The sequence below is a fragment of the Gopherus evgoodei genome, unplaced genomic scaffold, assembly GCF_007399415.2.
Source record: "Gopherus evgoodei ecotype Sinaloan lineage unplaced genomic scaffold, rGopEvg1_v1.p scaffold_47_arrow_ctg1, whole genome shotgun sequence".
NCBI classification, from domain to species: Eukaryota; Metazoa; Chordata; order Testudines; family Testudinidae; genus Gopherus; species Gopherus evgoodei.
The window spans coordinates 1,695,340-1,712,200 of NW_022060068.1; the positions used below are offsets into that span (position 1 = coordinate 1,695,340).

Consider the following 16,861-nt stretch of genomic DNA (forward strand, 5'->3'; position numbering starts at 1 on the left):
GGGAGAGACCCGTGGGGGCCGGGGCCCGATCCAGGCAGGGCCAAGGGAGAGACCCAGCTCCAAATATTGCTGGAGCAGGCACCTGGCCCTGAATATTCCTGGAGCCCGAGCACCGCAAATGTATATAACCTGCCGTCTATGTTCCCAGATCATTTATGGATATGTTAAACAGGACTGGGCCCAGTACAGACCCTGGGAACACCACTCTGTACCTCTCTCCTACAGCTGAACTCTTTTTAGCATACAATGATTATACCTGACATGTTAATTACTCAGAACAGCAGACAAGAAATGGCTCAGGCCCAGCTTCTGGATCCCCCTCCCTCCCCAACAGCTGCCTCCCCCGAGGCTGGGTCATGCAGCACCCCACTAGCATCTAAGGGCCTCACTCAGGGCCCCTGGAGCCAGCAGGGCTCTGCCCTGGCTTGCACTGTCTCTGGCTCACACCCAGAGTCGGGGGCAGCTCCATGTTTTTTGCCACCCCAAGCACGGCAGTCAGGCGGCCTTCGGTGGATTCGGCGGCGGTTCTGCGGGTGATCTGCCAGTTGCGCGCCTTCGGCGTACCCGCCGCCAAATTGCTGCCGAAGCCGCGGGACCGGCAGACCTCCCGCAGGTGCCTCGCCGAAGGCAGCTTGACTGCCGCCCCCACAGCAACCGGCAGGCCGCTCCCCACGGCTTGCCACCCGCTTGCTGCGCTGGTGCCTGGAGCCGCCCCTGCCCAGAGTGAACATGTCACTGGACCTGCCTGGAGCTGGGGGAGCACAGGGAGGGCACCAGGAGCTGCTGGAACAGCTGCAGTCCCACTGCCGTACACCCTCGTGAGCTGGCCTCCCGCAGGGATGGGGGGATTGGTCTGGGACCCCCAAATGCACCTTAAACTAAAGTCTTTGGCTACAGGGTTATCAGTAACTTGGGGGGTGAGGGGGGAGATCTTGATTATCCTGGCAAAGGGAATGAGATCCCAGTGGAGCCAGCGCGCTGGGTGACAGCGGGGCCCAGGCATTGCGGGTCCAAGACCCCTAGGCTCCCATAGCTGAGAGTCCTCAAGGCCTGGCTACCCCGAGCTTTTGGGGGAACCTGGGGCAAAATCTGAAGGTGAGCCTCCGTCACGCCCCCTCCCAAAACATGACCACTGAAGGGACGCCCTGGGGTCAGGGGCTTGGAGATTGAACCCCCTTGCACTGGCCCCACAGCTGTGCCTCCTGTCCTGTGGGGCTGGGCCCAACTCCCCACTCTGAGCATTACAGCCTGGTGCACCAGGGCAGAGTGGTTGAGGGCTCTTTCAACTGGGGGACTCAGGGCAAACTGTCCCTCTGCCCTCTCCCCATTTGGGTGGCCCTGGTAATTGGCCTTGGTGTTGATCTGCTGTGAGGAGTAGGACTTGGCTTTGGTCCTCAGCAGGAGGGGAGGAAAGATCACAGTTCCCAGCAGGCTGCAGTGCAGGGTCAGAGCTTGGTTCTCACATGTCTAGAGCTGGCCACACATTTTTCAGCCAAGCTTTTTCCACGGAAAAACGTTCTTTGACTCAGTGGCACCAGGGTTGGGTTGTCATTGCAGGGCCGGCGTGGGGAAGCGTATGCACAAAACGTTCCACTTTTCAGCTACCAAAAAACATTATTTTGTTTGTTTTTGACAAAACCTCCACAAATTCCCAAGAAATTTTTGATTAAAATGTAAAATGTTCCCAGGAGAGCCCCTTCCTGGCAGCCGGATTCAGCCGCAGCGCCTCAGCATTCCACCAGTGGGCTGAACCCGGCTCCAGCACCCAGGAGGGATTTCTGTCCCTGGTGCTAAGTCTAAGTCAGCTGCTGCATTTATGGGGCGAGGTCTCTTGTTCCCTCTCCCAAAGCCGTGCCAGCTCCTCTCCCTGCCCATGGGCAGCTCGTTGCCTCGCTGGGCGGGACCGGCTCTCCCCACACGGCTTTACATGCTGACCGGGGGGCAGGCCCCATCTCAGTCTGTCTCTCCTCGCACGGTTCATCGAGCCCTCCCCCCTCGGCTCCCTGGAGCCCGTCTTGCCCTGGGCCTGGGCCCTGTTTGCGTCTCAGGCCCTGTATCCTGCAGGGGCCCTGCCCATGCTGTGTGTGTTATGGTGCTGGGCAGCCCTTGGTTTGCCAGCTGGGTCTCTTGCCGCGTTCTTTGATCCCCGAGTGCGCTGGGCTGGGGGAGGGTCTGTTCTAGGGTGGGGCTGGGCCCGGGATCTCCGGGATTTGGATTAGCAGGGGGCTTGCGTAGGGTGACTAGTGTTTGGAACGCCTGGTCGAAAAGGGACCCTGGCGGCTCCGGTCAGCACTGCTGACTGGGCAGTTAAAAGTTTGGTCGCCGGCACTGTGGCACTAGGGCAGGCTAGTCCCTACCTGTCATGGCATCGCACTGTGCCCCAGAAGCAGCCAGCAGGTCCGGCTCCTAGGAGGGAGCCACTCAAGCTGAACCTGCACTCCTGCCCAGCCCTGAGCCCCCCCAAATTCAGACTATCCCCCTGCACCCCAAGCCCCTCACCCCCAGCCCCACTCCAGAGCCTGTGCCCTCACCCCCTTCACCTCAACCCCTGCCCCAGCCCTGAGCCCCCTCCCACACCCTGAACCCCTCATCCCTGGCCCCACCCCAGAGTCAGCACCCCCGGCCCAGAGCCCTCACCCCCTGCAGCCTGCACGAACCTTTGCCCCAGCCCAGAGCCCCCTGCCACCCCCTGCCTCAACCCACAACCCCTTCCGCACTCCAAATCCTTCGGCCCCACCGCGCACCCTGGGGCCTCGGGGAGGGGGAGGGGGCGGGGCTAGGCCGTTCGGGTTTTGTGGGACTAGAAAATTGGTAACCCCAGACTGGGGGTGGCTGGAATCCGGGGGCGGGGGAGGTTTTATCTGCGGAGCTGCAGGTTTCATTACTATGATGTATCCGCATTCCCCTAGCGCCAGGAGCCCACTCACGGCCCCGCCCCGCTGCGCCAGGCGCTGCACACACCCCACGGACACGGTCCCTTTTCACGGGGCTCCCAGAGACGAGACTCCGGCTGGAGCCAGGCGGGGGGAGGGGGTCAGGGGAGCTAGCCGGGCGCTCCCCTGGCACGGGGGATGCTGGGAGCTGTAGTTCTGCCCTTCCCACCGAGCAGGAACAAAGCCCCAGCGGCGAGCCGCGCTGCAGCTGCCGGCTCCGGAGCACCCGGGGGCCGGTTCCCCCGCGCGCTGGCCCCCAGGGGTGCAGCCCGTCTGCCGGGCCGGCCGCTTCCCAGTGCGGGGACTGGCCCCCGGCCCGGTCCGGCCCCTGCGCCCTTCCGAGCGCCCAGGGCGCGCCGCGCTGGTCCTGCGCAGCCACCGGGGCGCGTCGCGGCCGGGAGCGGAGCGCAGCGCAGCGGGCCGGGGCAGCGGGCGGACGGGCCATGCCGGCGCAGGTAGGGCTGGGCCGGGGCTGCGGGGAGCGGGGGAGCCCGGCGCCCAGCCCTGCCCGTGGATGGTCCCCGCTGTGGCAGGCGGCCCCGGCCCCGGCCCCCGCCTCGGTTTGTCAGTCTCCAGCCCCGGACGGTCACGCCGAGCCGGGGCGAGATTCGGGCCCTGCCCTGCCCGGGAGCAGCCGGCTGGCTTGTTATTGTAGGGTAGCCTGGAAGCGCGGGGGCTGTGGGAGCAGCAGCAGGTGTGAATATCGGGCCCCAGCCTTGTCTTTAGGGTGAGGGTCTCGCTGGGAGTGGAGCAGGGAGGGGCCTTCTGGCAACCACAAGGCAAAACACAAAGAGCAGAGGCTGGTGCCGGGGGGTGGGCCCACTGCACAACTCAGGGCAGCCCCAGGGCTGCTTCTCTGGGCTCCTGCATGGCCAGACACACAGGGAGGGAAGCGGAGCCCGGAAAGGGAGCCTGACCCGCTGACAGATGAGCCTGCTCCTAGTGCATGAGTGTGAATCCAGGGGACCCACAGTCCTGTCCCCCCCGGGTCGGCCCCAGCCCCTGGGAATTCCATACATTGGGGCACGGAGCCAGGACTAAAGGCTTGGTAGCCTGACTAGCCTTGTGTGAAAGAGGCTAATAGAAAATGAAGCTGAAGCCCACACTTGGGTAATAATGCCCTTCCCCCCAGCACTGAGGTCCCTGGGAGCTTGGCCTGACGTAGGCCCCAAGCTGGGATAATCATTCTTAAGTCGTGAGAGGTTAGAAAACCATCTGGGGGAGCCTGTGTGTGTCTAACCCCTGCCTCTGCCTGGCTGAACTGGAGCTGACGGTGCTGAGTGGGTTGCATTTCAGGTGCCAGTGACGTTCGAGGACGTGGTGGTCTATTTCTCCCCGGAGGAGTGGGCGGCATTAGCAGAATGGCAGAGGGAGCTGTACCGGGACGTGATAATGGAGAATTACGAGCTGGTGGCATCTTTGGGTGAGGATCCCTTTATTAGCAGGAGAAGCAGCGTCTTGGACACACCAAAGCTGGCTTTAGGGGGTCTCACATTCCCATGGGACCCTGGCACTGCCATATGTGTGAAATGCCTGGCGTGTGGCTGAACATTAGAGACTTCCCACCTAATGAGGGAGCTGCAGTGCTGTATTCCGTGGTGGGACGTGTTCTGGGCCCAGTGTGCTGGTGTGCCTGGGCAGGAGATCCATCACTCTCAGCCCCCTGTTTGTCGGTGCCATCCCAGCAGGGGTATGCTCAGAGCCAGGGGGTGCCTCCTAATGGAGGGCACGTTCCCCTACCCTCTGCCATTAGAGTGGATAGCCTGACTGTTGGTGCTTAATGTGTAATGATTGGAGCTGAGACCCAGCACAAATTAAGCAGTGGCTGGGGGGTGGCTGCTGGCCAAACGCCCAGCTCTGAAGGGAGCGCTGTCGCCAGCAGCAGTGCAGAAGGAAAGGTGGTATGGTGTGCGATATTGCCACCCCTACTTCTGCGCTGCTGCTGGCAGCGGCACTGCCTTCAGAGCTGGGTATCCGGAGAGATGTGGCTGCTGCCTGGGAGCCCTAAGGTGCCAGGGCTGTGAACTGCCACTCCTGGAGGTGCTGGGGCATGGCGTGCTGTGCCATTGGACCCAGCTCCTGGAGTCTCAGGATTAGCTAGCGAGAACGTTTCACAGTGATCCAGGTCTCTGTGACCTCGCGGCTGGGTTACTGCCAAGCTGCCTTCACGCAGTTCCCAGGGGCTTGAGCTGGTGAAGGAGGCAGTAGCAGCAGACGTGGGCACGTACCCTGTGCTCTGCACCAGTTGCCTGTTCGCTCCCAAGTGCAATCAAGGGGCTGGGTGGTGTCTGTGGGCGCTAGCTGGCCCGGGACCCAGCTGTCTGAAAGGCAGCCAGGATCCTATCACGGGAACGACCAGCCTGGGGGCTGCTTGCAAGAGAAATTCCTTTTGCAGACAATGGCTGGCGCAGTGCGTGTCGGCAAGGCCCTTGGAACTGCAGGACACAGCACGTGTTCTCTTGCCCGTGAACAGGCTCTGCGGGTCCCAGGCCCAAAGCATTTGCTAGAAAAGCAAAGCGAGAGAAGGCGCCGTATGTCTGGGACCATCAGTACTCAAGAGCGAAAGTCCTGATGCTTCCAGCACAGGGGAACGACACCCCCAACCAGGTGAGACCAGCCCCGGTAAGGAGAGCCAAGTGCTGGAAACTCAGGCTCTGGGCAAGAGGGGACCAAGGGAAAGGCCCCAGGGCTGGGGCACCAGAGAGAGACACCAGCACACTGCCAGCCAGGCTTTAGGCCTCTGGGTAGCAGAAAACCTATTTAACAGCAGCCGGCGGCCTAATGCCCCTGTCAGTGCCTGGGGCTTCCTGGCTCCGAGGGGCTTCCCTGATTCCTGCTTTAGGGGCATCGTTAATTGCTGGTTCAGAAGCACGTAAGCTTGATTGTCACGGGATCCGGGCTGTTCCCTCTCTGCTCTGGCTGCCGGTCCCATGCCGCTGCTGTGCAGGCTCCGGAGCAGGATGGGCCCTGTGTTCTGTGCCAAGGCCTTGACACCAGGAGGGAATTGGGGACGTGCTGAGCCCCCGCTCTCGTTAGGAGAGGGGGATCCCTGGGGGGAATGGCTGGTGGGGAGCGCCGCGTGTCGTGGAGGGCGGGCGCCAGTCTGACTCTCTGCCCCGTTGCAGGAGACGTGGGGCATTTGCTGGCATCCCGATCTGGGGGAGAAGAAATTCGGGTCTCTCCATGCCCAAGAGCCTTCAGGCTCCAGCTCTTTAAGCGGCAGCTGTGCTAAGGTGACTTTCCCTCCTTTAGCGATTGGCTGGGATGGCTCTGGGCCTTTCCCTTCCAGGCGGCCGGCTGCCGTGCCACAGGGGGTGAGGGCAGAGGGTCACTGCGTCCACGGCCTGGGGAGTGGCTCAGCTGGGCTGTTTTGGTGCAGGAGCTGGTGACCTTCGAGGAGGTGGCGGTCTATCTCACCACCGAGGAGTGGAAGGAGCTGAAGGACTGGCAGCGGGAGCTGTATCAGGACGTGATGAAGGAGAATTACGAGCTGGTCACCTCTGTGGGTAAAGATCCCTTTACTGGGGCAGTGGTGCTGTCTGCTACCTCGGGGCTGCCTTCGTAGCCTGCTCTCCTGGAACGTGGGCAGAACGTGCCCTGATTATTCTTAATTCCGCAGTGAGACTCGTTGGCTTCCTAAGGCAGGTGTGTCATAAACACACCAGCCCCACCAGAAGCCAGCCAGCCTGTGTTCGACCCTCTTGGGGGGCTGGCTAGCTAAGCCATTTGACAGGCATGTAACAAACCTCATCTTCTATCAAACAGGAGACACCATGGAGAAACCGGAGATTGTCTCTAGGCTGGAGCGCGGGGAAGAGCCGTACGACCCCAGAGAGACATACATTCCTGGTCCCCACGGCGTGGGTGAGTGAGGCCAGCAAAGCTCCTGGAATCGGAGCCCTGGGCCAGGTCCTGGCACACGGGACTCTGTTGTGCTGTTCTGGCCCTGTGAGGGCAGGGCCCGGTGCTGAGGAGGGCACAGGCCTGAGCTCCAAGTGGGGGTCAGTCAGTGCGTGTGTCATTGGCGGGGCAGACCCCACGGGGTCTCTCCACCCCCTCCTGCCAGTGCCAGCAGTGGGGACCGTTCCTGTGGGATGTACAGACAGAATCGGGAGGAGTTTCCCTCTCCCCAGCCGACGGCGTCCCGCTGTGAGAGCATTATGGCAAGGCAGGCAGAGGCTGGAGCCCTGCCTGCAGGCCCTGGGGAGTTCCCAGTGGGGCAGGCCGGGGGAAGCCTGGCTGCAGAGACCCAACAGGACCTTCCCTTGGTAAAGAGCGGGTGTGGGTGAGACATGCCTGAGGGCAGGGACGTTGCGTGCAGGGAGGACCCGGGGGGCAGGCGCTGAACTGGCAAAGCAGTAAACAGGCACTGGTCCTGGGGGAGTTTCCCCCTGCTTTTGCCCCACAGAATGTCCCCGGGGCCGTAGCTGTGCCCCCAGGACCCCCCAACTCACCGGCAGGCAGAGTAATGCCAGGACACTCCTCTCCCAGCAGGTGGTGGGACCCGGGGGGCTGAGGAGGAGACAACACGTCATGAGGAAGAGCCGGCAGGGCTGGACCCGAGTGAGATGCTAATGGGGAGAGACGCGGCAAGAGTTTCCTTGGGCTCGGCCAGGACCGGAGCCAGCGCCAGTCGGAGTCAGCACAAAGGGCACCCAGGCCAGGGGAGGCCTCTGGGGAACGGACAGGATGAAGTCTTGTGTGGCGAGCAGCGGGCCAGGGACTGCCCAGCCAGCGCTGAGCCCCAGAGCAATGGGGCCTCAGAGCGACCCTGCCCAGAGCCTGAGAACCAGGGGGGCAGCGTGGTGATGGGAGCTCTGCCTCTAACCCCCATTGCAGAGGGGCTGTGTGTGGGGAGCATTGGGCAGGGTGGGAAGCCAACAATGGCGCACCTTGCCCCGGGGGGAGGGGGGCCCTACAAGTGTGGGGAGTGTGGGAAGGGCTTTGGCAGCCAGGCCTCCCTGGCCAAGCACCGGCGGCAGCACGCCGGGGCGGGCGCCTTTCCCTGCAGCCAGTGTGGCAAAGCCTTCAGCAACAAGGGCAATCTCCTGCGGCACCTGCAGCTGCACAGCGGGGAGAAGCCATACGGCTGTGCTGAGTGTGGGCGGTGCTTCCGCACCAAGCAGACCTTCCTGGCGCACCAGCGCGTGCACACTGGGGAGAAGCCCTTCGCCTGCCGCCAGTGCGGGCGGAGCTTCACGCGCAAGGAGAACCTCCTGCGCCACCAGGAGACCCATGTGCACAAAGAGCCCCACACTTGCCCAGAGTGCGGCAAGAGCTTTCTGCACGAGGGCTCGCTGCTCCTGCACCGCCGTGCCCACGCGGGGGCCCAGCCCTTCCCCTGCGCCCACTGCAGCAAGAGCTTCAACTGGAAGACGAACCTCACCACCCACCTGCGCAGCCACGCCGGGGAGCAGCCCTCCGCCTGCCAGCAGTGCGGCCAGCATTTCGGCGACCGTGGAGACCTGCTGCGGCACCAGAGGGCCCATGCGGGCGGTGGGCTGCCGACAGGCTATGGCAACGGGGAGACGTTCAGCGAGTTCCTCCAGATCCACGAGATGCTGATCTCCCGCACACACACCCGCAAGCCCCTCGGTGCCCTCACCAAGTACAAATGAAACCTGGCTGCAGGGCTGGAGCGGCTCTGCCAGCGTGGGAGCAGGGGAGCATGCCCAGCCCCATCTCCCAGCACGTGGCAGGATAGATGACCCTGCCAATGCAGGTACGCCAGCAGGGGTACAGCCTGGCTGGAGGGTGACGCCCTGGTGGGGGGAACCCTCCGGAGCTCTGGCTCCCCGGTGCCAGCTCTTCCCGCAGGAGTTTTCCTTTGGGTGGTTATTGGTTCTCATCCAGCTAGTTCCAACTGCTGCTGCCAGATGTGGGGTGACAGCTGCCCCCTTGGGTGCACTGGTTCCACTGACTCCTAGTGATGAAGTCTTGCAGCACATTTGCAGAGCAGCAAGCAGCCAGTGCTGCTCTCTGAGCTCCGATGTCACCGACCCTTGCAGGAGAGGCTGCTTGGACATGCCCTGACAGCCAATCCCTAGCAGAGAAGAGCTGGGCCTAGGAGGAATCTTCCGGGCCAGCCCCAGGTAGCGTGCATGGCTGTGGCGCTCCAGCCAAGGGGTCCCAAGAGGCAGTGCTTGCTGCAGCAAGGCCCGCGGCTGGGAGAGAAGGCAGCGTTCCTGGGGGTGGGGGGGAGGAGGCGCAGACGGCAGTTTGCTGTACTCCAGGCTGGGGTTTCAGGGGAGTGCATGGTGACAGCAGGCTGGGTTAGCCTGGGGCTGGAGAGCCAGAGTCTGTCCAGCAGCCTCCGTCCGCAGTTGCAGTAGGGGGGCTGCCAGAGCAGCCTGGCTTGCTGGTAATGGGCCTGTAGCCACACTGGCGAAAGCCTGGCTGGGGGCATCATTGGCCAGTCTCAGGTCTCATTACCCGCCAGGACCGACTCACCGGTGGGTGCTTGTGAATCCCAGCTGCCCGCCAGCATCGCAGCCGCATCACCGGCCTTGCCCGTCCAGCCTCAGGTCACCATTCTGACGACCCTCTTGTGAGAACCATAGAAATGGTGGGCTGGAAGGGACCTCGGGAGGTCACCAGGGCCAGACTCCGGCGTTGAGGCAGGACCAAGAAAACCCAGCACAGCCCTGCCAGGTTCGTCCAGCAGGTTCTTAGAAACCTCCAGTGACGGGGATCTCCATGACCTCCCTTGGGAGCCTGTCCCAGAGCTTCGCTGCCCTGGGTTTCTGCAAATCGCCCTCTTGGTCCCCACTTCACTTTGAAGCTGCAGCTCTCAGCCTGGCTAGCGCCTGAGCCTGTGCTGGGTCCCCTCTGAGATCTGGGAGTGCCACGTTTCGCAGAGTCGAGCCCTGTCCCCTGGGCTGGTTTAGGGGCTCCAGTGATGTTGCAGTTCACATGGGCGAGGGGGGACGGCCAAGGCGTGTTGGCAGCACCAACGGGAACCTGTTTAAAGAACATTTTTACTAAGACTGTAAATCCCCAGCCCAGGTGAGAAATGTGCCAGCTTCATGCAGGAAGGGAACGGCTGGCTGACGAAGCACTGAAACGCTGCATGGCACGTAAAGACACACTCCTGCTGTCAGACCAAGCGTCCAATAAAACACTTCACTTCTTGCTCGTTTGTGAAATTGGGAAGTCCCCCGGGGCGTAGGAGAACACAGGCTGCGAGCCAGGTGTGTTGTGCACACAGCTTTTCTGGGTTCTTCACCTCCCGCACGTGCCGGGGGCCAAGTGTCAATCGCGTTTTCTCTGTAGTTTGCGCTGTATTTCTGTAGGGCCGTGCCCCATCGAGCTCCACCCTTCCCCTCCTGAGCCTCTACCCAGGCCTCTGTATGCATCCTGGGTGTGACCCACCCCTCTGGGAGCTCTGCGCTTCTCTGCTGTCCTGGGGCAATGGTAGAGAGTCACCGAAAGAGGCTTTCGGCCAGCACTGAGCAGGGAACTCCAGGAGAAAGGGTTCTCCTCGTGCTCTGACTCAGCCTTCTGAGGAAGGTGAAGCAGGGAGTGCAGATGTGTGCTGCCTGCTCAGTAACCCGGGCCCCCCAGCTCCCCAAGCCTTTACTCCCCCGCCCCATTACACCTGCAGGGCTGGGTGAGAGAGAGCCAGGCTCGGTCCCTGTGAGCCCTGCAGGGCCGGTGGTGCCTGGGGGTAGGGGCGGGTCTGTCCCCAGGGAGCCCTGTGGGGCCAGGTGGGCCGAGGAAGGAGGAGCTGGGGAGCCATGTAGGGTCAGGCCTGGCTAAGGGAAGGGGCCCCCAGATCTGTTCTGGGGAGCCCCGTGGGGCCAGGCCGGCTAAGGGAGTGGGCCCTGGGAAGCCCTAAAGGGTCAGGCCGGCTAAGGGAGGAGGACCTGGGGTCTGTTCTGGGGAGCTCCATGGGGCCGGGCTGGCTAAGGGAGGGGACCCCAGGGAGCCCTGTGGGGCTGGCCTGGCTAAGGGAGGGGGAGCCGAGGTCTGTTCCGGGGAGCCCTGTGGGGCTGGATTGGCTAAGGGAGGGAATTCTGGGGAGCCCCGTGGGGCTGGTCCGGCAAAGGGAACGGGAGCCGGGGCCTGTCACTGGTGAGCCCTGCAGGTCTGGGCTGGCTAAGAGAGGGGATCCCCGGGAGCCCTGTGGATTCAACCCAGGTAAGGTAGGGAGAGCCAGGGTCTGTTGCGGGGAGCCCCACGGGGCTGGGCAAGCTAAGGGAGGGGACCCCAGAGTGCCCTGCAGGGCTGGCCCAGCTAAGGGAGGGGGTCTTGGGGAGACCTGTGAGTGAGCCCGGCTAAGGGAGGGGGAGCCAAGGTTTGTTCTGAGGAGCCCTGCGGGGCTGGGCCGGCTATGGGAAGGGATCATAGAATCCTAGAATATCAGGGTTGGAAGGGATCTCAGGAGGTATCTAGTCCAACCCCCTGCCCAAAGCAGGACCAACACCAACTAAATCATCCCAGCCAGGGCTTTGTCAAGCGGGGACTTAAAAACCTCTAAGGAAGGAGATTCCACCACCTCCCTAGGGAACCCATTCCAGTGCTTCACCATCCTAGTGAAATAGTGTTTCCTAATATCCAACCTAAACCCTTCAGGTAGTTGAAGGCTGCTATCAAATCCTCCCTCACTCTTCTCTTCTACAGACTAAACAATCCCAGTTCCCTCAGCCTCTCCTCATAAGTCATGTGCCCCAGCCCCCTAATCATTTTTGTTGCCCTCCACTGGACTTTTTCCAATTTTTCCACATCCTTTTTGTAGTGTGGGGTCCAAAACTGGGCACAGTTCTCCAGATCAGGCCTTGCCAGTGCCAAATAGAGGGGAATGATCAGCTCCCTCTATCTGCTGGTAATGCCCCTACTTACACAGCCCAAAATGCCATTAGCCTTCTTGGCAACAAGGGCACACTGTTGACTCATATCCAGCTTCTCATCCACTGTAACCCCTAGGTCCTTTTCTGCAGAACTGCCAGTTAGCCAGTCGGTCCCCAGCCTGTAGCAGTGCATGGGATTCTTCCGTCCTAAGTGCAGGACTCTGCACTAGTCCTTGTTGAACCTCATCAGGTTTCTTTTGGCCCAATCCTCTAATTTGTCTAGGTCCCTCTGTATCCTATCCCTACCCTCCAGTGTGTCTACCACTCCTCCCAGTTTAGTGTCATCTGCAAACTTGCGGAGGGTGCAGTCCACACCCTCCTCCAGATCATTAATGAAGATATTGAAGAAAACCGGCCCCAAGACCGACCCTTGGGGCCACTCCGCTTGAAACCAGCTGCCAACTAGACATGGAGCCGTTGATCACTACCTGCTGAGCCCGATGATCTAGCCAGCTTTCTATCCAGGGATCCTGGGGAGCCCTGCGGGGCTGGGCCACCTAAGGGAGGAGGACCTGGCATCTGTTCTGGGGAGCTCTATGGGGCTAGGCTGGCTAAGGGACAGGAGCCCAGGGAGCCCTGCAGGGTTGGCTTGGCTAAGGGAGTGGGCCCTGGGGTCTGTCCCGGGGAGCCTTGTGGGGCTGGGCTGGTATGGGAGGGGATCCTGGGGGGGCCAGTCTGGCTAAGGGAGGGGACTCCAGGGACCCCTCTGGGGTTGGCCTAGCTAAGGGAGGGGACACCGAGGTCTGTCCCAGGGAGCCCTGCAGGGCCAGGCAAGGGAGGGGACACCAAGGTCTGTCCCAGGGAGCCCTGCGGGGCTGGGCTGGCTATGGGAGAGGATCCTGGAGATCCCTGTGGGGGCCAGTCTGGCTAAGGGAGGGGACTCCAGGGAGCCCTGCGGGGTTGGCCTGGCTAAGGGAGGGGACACTGAGGTCTGTCCCAGGGAGCCCTGCAGGGCTGGACTGAGTAAGGGAGGGGACACTGAGGTCTGTCCCAGGGGCCCTGCAGAGCTGGACCAGCTAAGGGAGGGGGGCCTGGGATCTGTTCCAGAGAGCCCTGCCCCAGGGCTGGGCTGGCTATGGGAGGGGATCCTGGGGAGCCCGGTGGGGGCCGGCCCGGCTAAGGGAGGGGGTCCCGCCCTGCAGGGCTGGGTGAACTAAGGGAGGGGGAGCTGAGGGCTGTCCCGAGGAGCCCTGCGGGCTGGCCTGGCTAAGTGAGGGGAAGCCGGGGAGCCATGCGGGTTTGGCCCGGGTAAAGGAGGGGGAGCTGGGGTCTGCTCCGGGAACCGTATGGGGCGGGGCCGGGCCGGTGAAGGGAGGGGTCCCAGGGAGCCCCGCGGGGCCGGGCCGGTGGGGGGGGAGTGTCGGGGAGTCCCGCGGGTTTGGCCGGGAACGGGGGGCCCCGGGGTCTGCGCTCCGCAGCAGGTTCGGTGCCCGAAAGCCCCCGGCCAGGGCCGAGTTTGGGGACCCTCGGCCGGGCCGGGCCGGGGCAGAGCCGAGCCCCGCTGCAGCCTCGGGCCGGGGGCAGGGAACCGGCTCGTGGGCAGCGAGCCCCGGGCAGCTCCTCCCCGGCGCTGGGCCGGGCTGGGCGAGCGGCCCCTCCCCCGGCCCCGCCCGCCTCCTTCCGGCCCCGGCTGCGGCCCAGCCCGGCGGAGGACGAGCCCGGCGCCAGGAGGCTCCGAGCAGCGCCGAGCGCCGAGCCCCGGGCCGCGCAGGGGGCATGGCCGCTGGGAGCGCTGCGCAGGTAGGGGCGGCTCGGCTCGGCTCGGGGCGCCCGCGGGCGGGGAGCTGCCCTGGCACCTTCCCCTCCCCGCCCGGCTGCGGGGGCCAGTCCCAGGGCCGGGCGTTAGATCATCTAGTCTGAGCTCCCGGCATCCCCTAGAAAGAGCCTGACTGGCCCGGCACAGCCAGTGCCCCCAGGGCCAGGCTCCTGCCCTGCGCATGGGGCTGCCCCCCGCGCCTGTGCCTGGGGCCCGTCCCTGGGAGCCGGGCATCCCTGCGCCTCGCCGGGTGTGCCAGTGGGTCTCCCGGAAATCCCCCGTCCCGCGCTGGCCTGTGCCCGGGATGGGAGCTGCTGGGGGGCAGGAAACGTGCTGCAGACACGGCCGCAGCAGAGCCCCAGCACTGGGGGTTGGGCTGCTGGGCACAGCGGGTGGAGGCTTTTTCACACCCTGACCGAGGTAGCCATGTCATCCTGCCTTTCAGGGGTAGACCAGGCCTTTGGGTGCCCAGCTGCTGGGTCGGGAAGCTCGCTGACATCCAGCCCTGCTCCCAGAGCTCCTTGGCTGCGGGCGGTTCTGACTGTGCATCGTGACAAGCTTGGCACATTGTGCTAAACGAATCATAACGAATAATGAAGTGATCCCACTGGCTGAGTTTGAAATGTCCCGAGTTCTGGGGGTTCTGCCGCTTCCCGGTGACCTGCAAATGTTTTTAAAACCGATTTCTTGTGGCCTCTGCATCTTTATGATGCCCTAAGAGGATTTGTATGTTATCATTCTCCGTGTTTTTGTATTGGAACGAGCGGGGGGGCTGGTCTCCCCGGGGTCTCTGGCTGACCGGAGAGCTCCTGTGTGGGAGCGCTGAGCCTTGGGGTGAGCGTAGGGTAATAAACCAGACCGACCAGGGGGATTCGGCGTTAGCGGTGCTCTGCCAGTGAAGCCCGGCTAAGAAAGGGGCAGTGGCTGTTTAAAACGCGGTGGAGTCTGTTTGTTTTTGGTGCTGGCACCTGTTTAACTCCAATGCCCAAGGAAGACTTGGGAGAAAAGCTCTCTGAGCTAAAGTTTGGCTCATCCCCGCCTGCCCTTCCAGGAGCGACTGGGAAGCAAACGCCATGTTTTTCAGTCTGCCCAGAGATCAGGGAAGAGGAGACTTGATATTCCTGATGTAGCTGTAAGGTAAAAAACAAGCAGACCCCCACCCCCATCCTGTTCTGTTCTAGCCTCTCTGCCCTTTATGCATCAGGAGAAAGGGCGGAAGTCCCTTATTTTCCTCCGCTTCGCAGATCACCTCTAAGTTTAGCTTGAGTGAGCCTGCTGTGAACTGGCTCCCCAGGGATCTCTCCCCCCTCTGCAGCTGCATGGTCTCACCTAGACACCGGCCGGGCGGGTCTGCGTGCTGGCCAGGTAGATCAGGGGCTACTCTCAGCCTGGCACAGACCAGGGCTGGGTGCGGTAATTGGCAGTATTATGGTGATGCCTAATGGCCCTAGATCAGGGTCCCATTGTGGTGGGCTCTGGATATACCCAGAGTCAGAGACAGCCCCTGCCCTGAGGTGCTTACAGGCAAATCTAAATAACCCAGACAAAGGTAGGGAGGAGATAAGTGTTAACCTCCCATCTAGCCACTGGAGATACTAAGTGACATACCCAGGGTCACACAGGGAGTCTGTGCCAGAACCAGGAACTGCCCCAGATCCCCTGAGCGCCAGCCCACTGCCATGCCTTCCTGGCCAGCCTGTCTGAGCAGTCGCCCCATCCCCCATAGGACAAGCTCAGGACACCCCAGGCTTGAAGCCATGTGGGGCTGGTCAGCTGAAGATCAGAGACAGAACCTGTCTTGGGGAAGGTAAAAGGAGGTGACCCAACTGGCCGTGGGGCCCTAGGCTGGGGGGTGAGTGGGGCAGCTTGGAGGAAGTGACCATGTACGGTGCCCACAGGCTTCCCTCCTACCTGCCCCCATTGAGGATGGTGGATAAAGATGCCACTGAATCAGTAGGTCCCGAATGGGGACCCTTCTTGTGTTTCAGGCCCTGGTGTTGTTCGAGGACGTGGCGGTCTATTTCTCCCCGGAGGAGTGGGCGGCGTTAGCCGAATGGCAGCGGGAGCTGTACCGGGAGGTGATGATGGAGAATTATGAGCTCATAGCCTCGCTGGGTGAGGATCAGGCACTGTTAGAGTCTGTGAAAGACCCTGGCCGGTGCTGGTGCCGGAGTGGGAGTGGGATGAAATCCACCCCGAGGGAGATCCCAGCCCACAGGAGCCAGCCACAACTCGCGTCTCTCGGGCAGCGAGTGAGCTAGGTGCATGGTCCAGGCACAGCCCAGTCCCACGCCAGCCCTTTTCAAGGGAACGTTGAAATCCTGCAGGGCACCCACCTGTCCCTTCCCAATGCCTAGGAAAGTGGCTGAACCGCTCTGCCTGGAAGCATGTCACCTCCGCAGGGCCCAGGGACTGCAGGTACCAACCCATCCCTCGGCAGCTGCCTCTCCCAGCGGGCGTGAGAAATTCAAACCCGCTCCAGGTCCCGGGGACGGCACCTTGCAGGGGCGGCTCCAGTTCACCCTGCTGTTCCATCTGGACACAGCACTGCGGGAGCTGGGCACATCCTAGTCAGTAGTCCCCTGTGTGTCCCTGCCCTGAGGGGTTTGCAGTCGGAATGAAGAGACCCCATGACAGACTCTCCCACTCACATCCGACGCATTTGCAAATCGCCTTTTCCTGCAGCGGCCACAGGAAACCCAGACTGCGGGTCTCTCCCTGTGCCCAGGTTCTGCAGGCCCCAAACCGGAAATGATCTGTAAAATGGAGCGAGGGGAAGAACCACATGCCGCAGCTCCCCAGGGAGAGAGGGACAGAGGACACCTGGATGCCCCCAGCACAGGTGAGTGGCACCAATTCCCCCTCCCTGCAAACTGCTCAGAGACAAAAGAGCAGAAAGTTTATGCAATGTTCAGTCACTGTCTTGAGTGGCAGGTGAGCAGAGGGGGACTCAGGCCTGCGCTGGCTGATCAGCATCCCCAGGAGACATTCATGCAGCAGTGCTGGGCCAGGCCCCTCTGCTAGGGCTAAAAGGAGGGCTGGGGGTCAAAGTGCCTGTGCCAGCTCTCTGCCGCTTACGGCGGCTGTCTGCCTGCACTGTGCTGCTAGGGCAGAGCTGGGAAGCGAGGGGGGCCCTCAGTCTCCCTGGGTTCCTTGCTCTGCAATGAGATCTGCAGGGAGATCGGGCGTGCGGTCAGGGAGCTCGCTGGTCTACCATTCATGTGTGCCAGTCCAGGTCGTATCCCCGAGGGGGAGCGTGCCGTGACCTCCCACACACCACAGCCCTGCATTTGCTGCACAGCGGGCACCAGCAGAGACACTGC

At 62.6% G+C, this 16,861-nt stretch overlaps 2 protein-coding genes across 6 annotated transcripts in view; both read left to right on the forward strand.

The window, feature by feature from the left end:
- The first annotated feature begins 3,334 nt into the window (after positions 1 to 3,334).
- LOC115642923 (zinc finger protein 92 homolog) lies at positions 3,335 to 10,064 on the forward strand. 5 transcript variants are annotated; one of them, XM_030546601.1, is made up of 7 exons: positions 3,335 to 3,388; positions 4,230 to 4,356; positions 5,407 to 5,540; positions 6,059 to 6,166; positions 6,313 to 6,439; positions 6,699 to 6,797; positions 7,425 to 10,064. In XM_030546601.1, exons 1-7 carry the CDS (start codon positions 3,377 to 3,379, stop codon positions 8,549 to 8,551), a joined length of 1,734 nt encoding a protein of 577 aa, XP_030402461.1. In that variant the 5' UTR covers positions 3,335 to 3,376; the 3' UTR covers positions 8,552 to 10,064. The 5 variants fall into 5 exon arrangements, with proteins under 5 accessions (XP_030402461.1, XP_030402462.1, XP_030402464.1 ...); XM_030546602.1 differs by having other exon boundaries at positions 7,428 to 10,064; XM_030546605.1 differs by lacking the exon at positions 3,335 to 3,388 and adding an exon at positions 3,507 to 3,660 and having other exon boundaries at positions 5,329 to 5,540.
- Positions 10,065 to 13,411: 3,347 nt separating this feature from the next.
- Positions 13,412 to 16,861, forward strand: part of LOC115642905 (zinc finger protein 585A-like) — a 39,563-nt gene continuing 36,113 nt past the window's right edge. The window contains exons 1-4 of the mRNA XM_030546555.1: positions 13,412 to 13,522; positions 14,590 to 14,675; positions 15,496 to 15,653; positions 16,267 to 16,380. Of these exons, the coding sequence (XP_030402415.1) occupies positions 13,499 to 13,522; positions 14,590 to 14,675; positions 15,496 to 15,653; positions 16,267 to 16,380 (382 nt within the window). The 5' untranslated portion in view covers positions 13,412 to 13,498. The remainder of the gene's footprint in view (positions 13,523 to 14,589; positions 14,676 to 15,495; positions 15,654 to 16,266; positions 16,381 to 16,861) is intronic.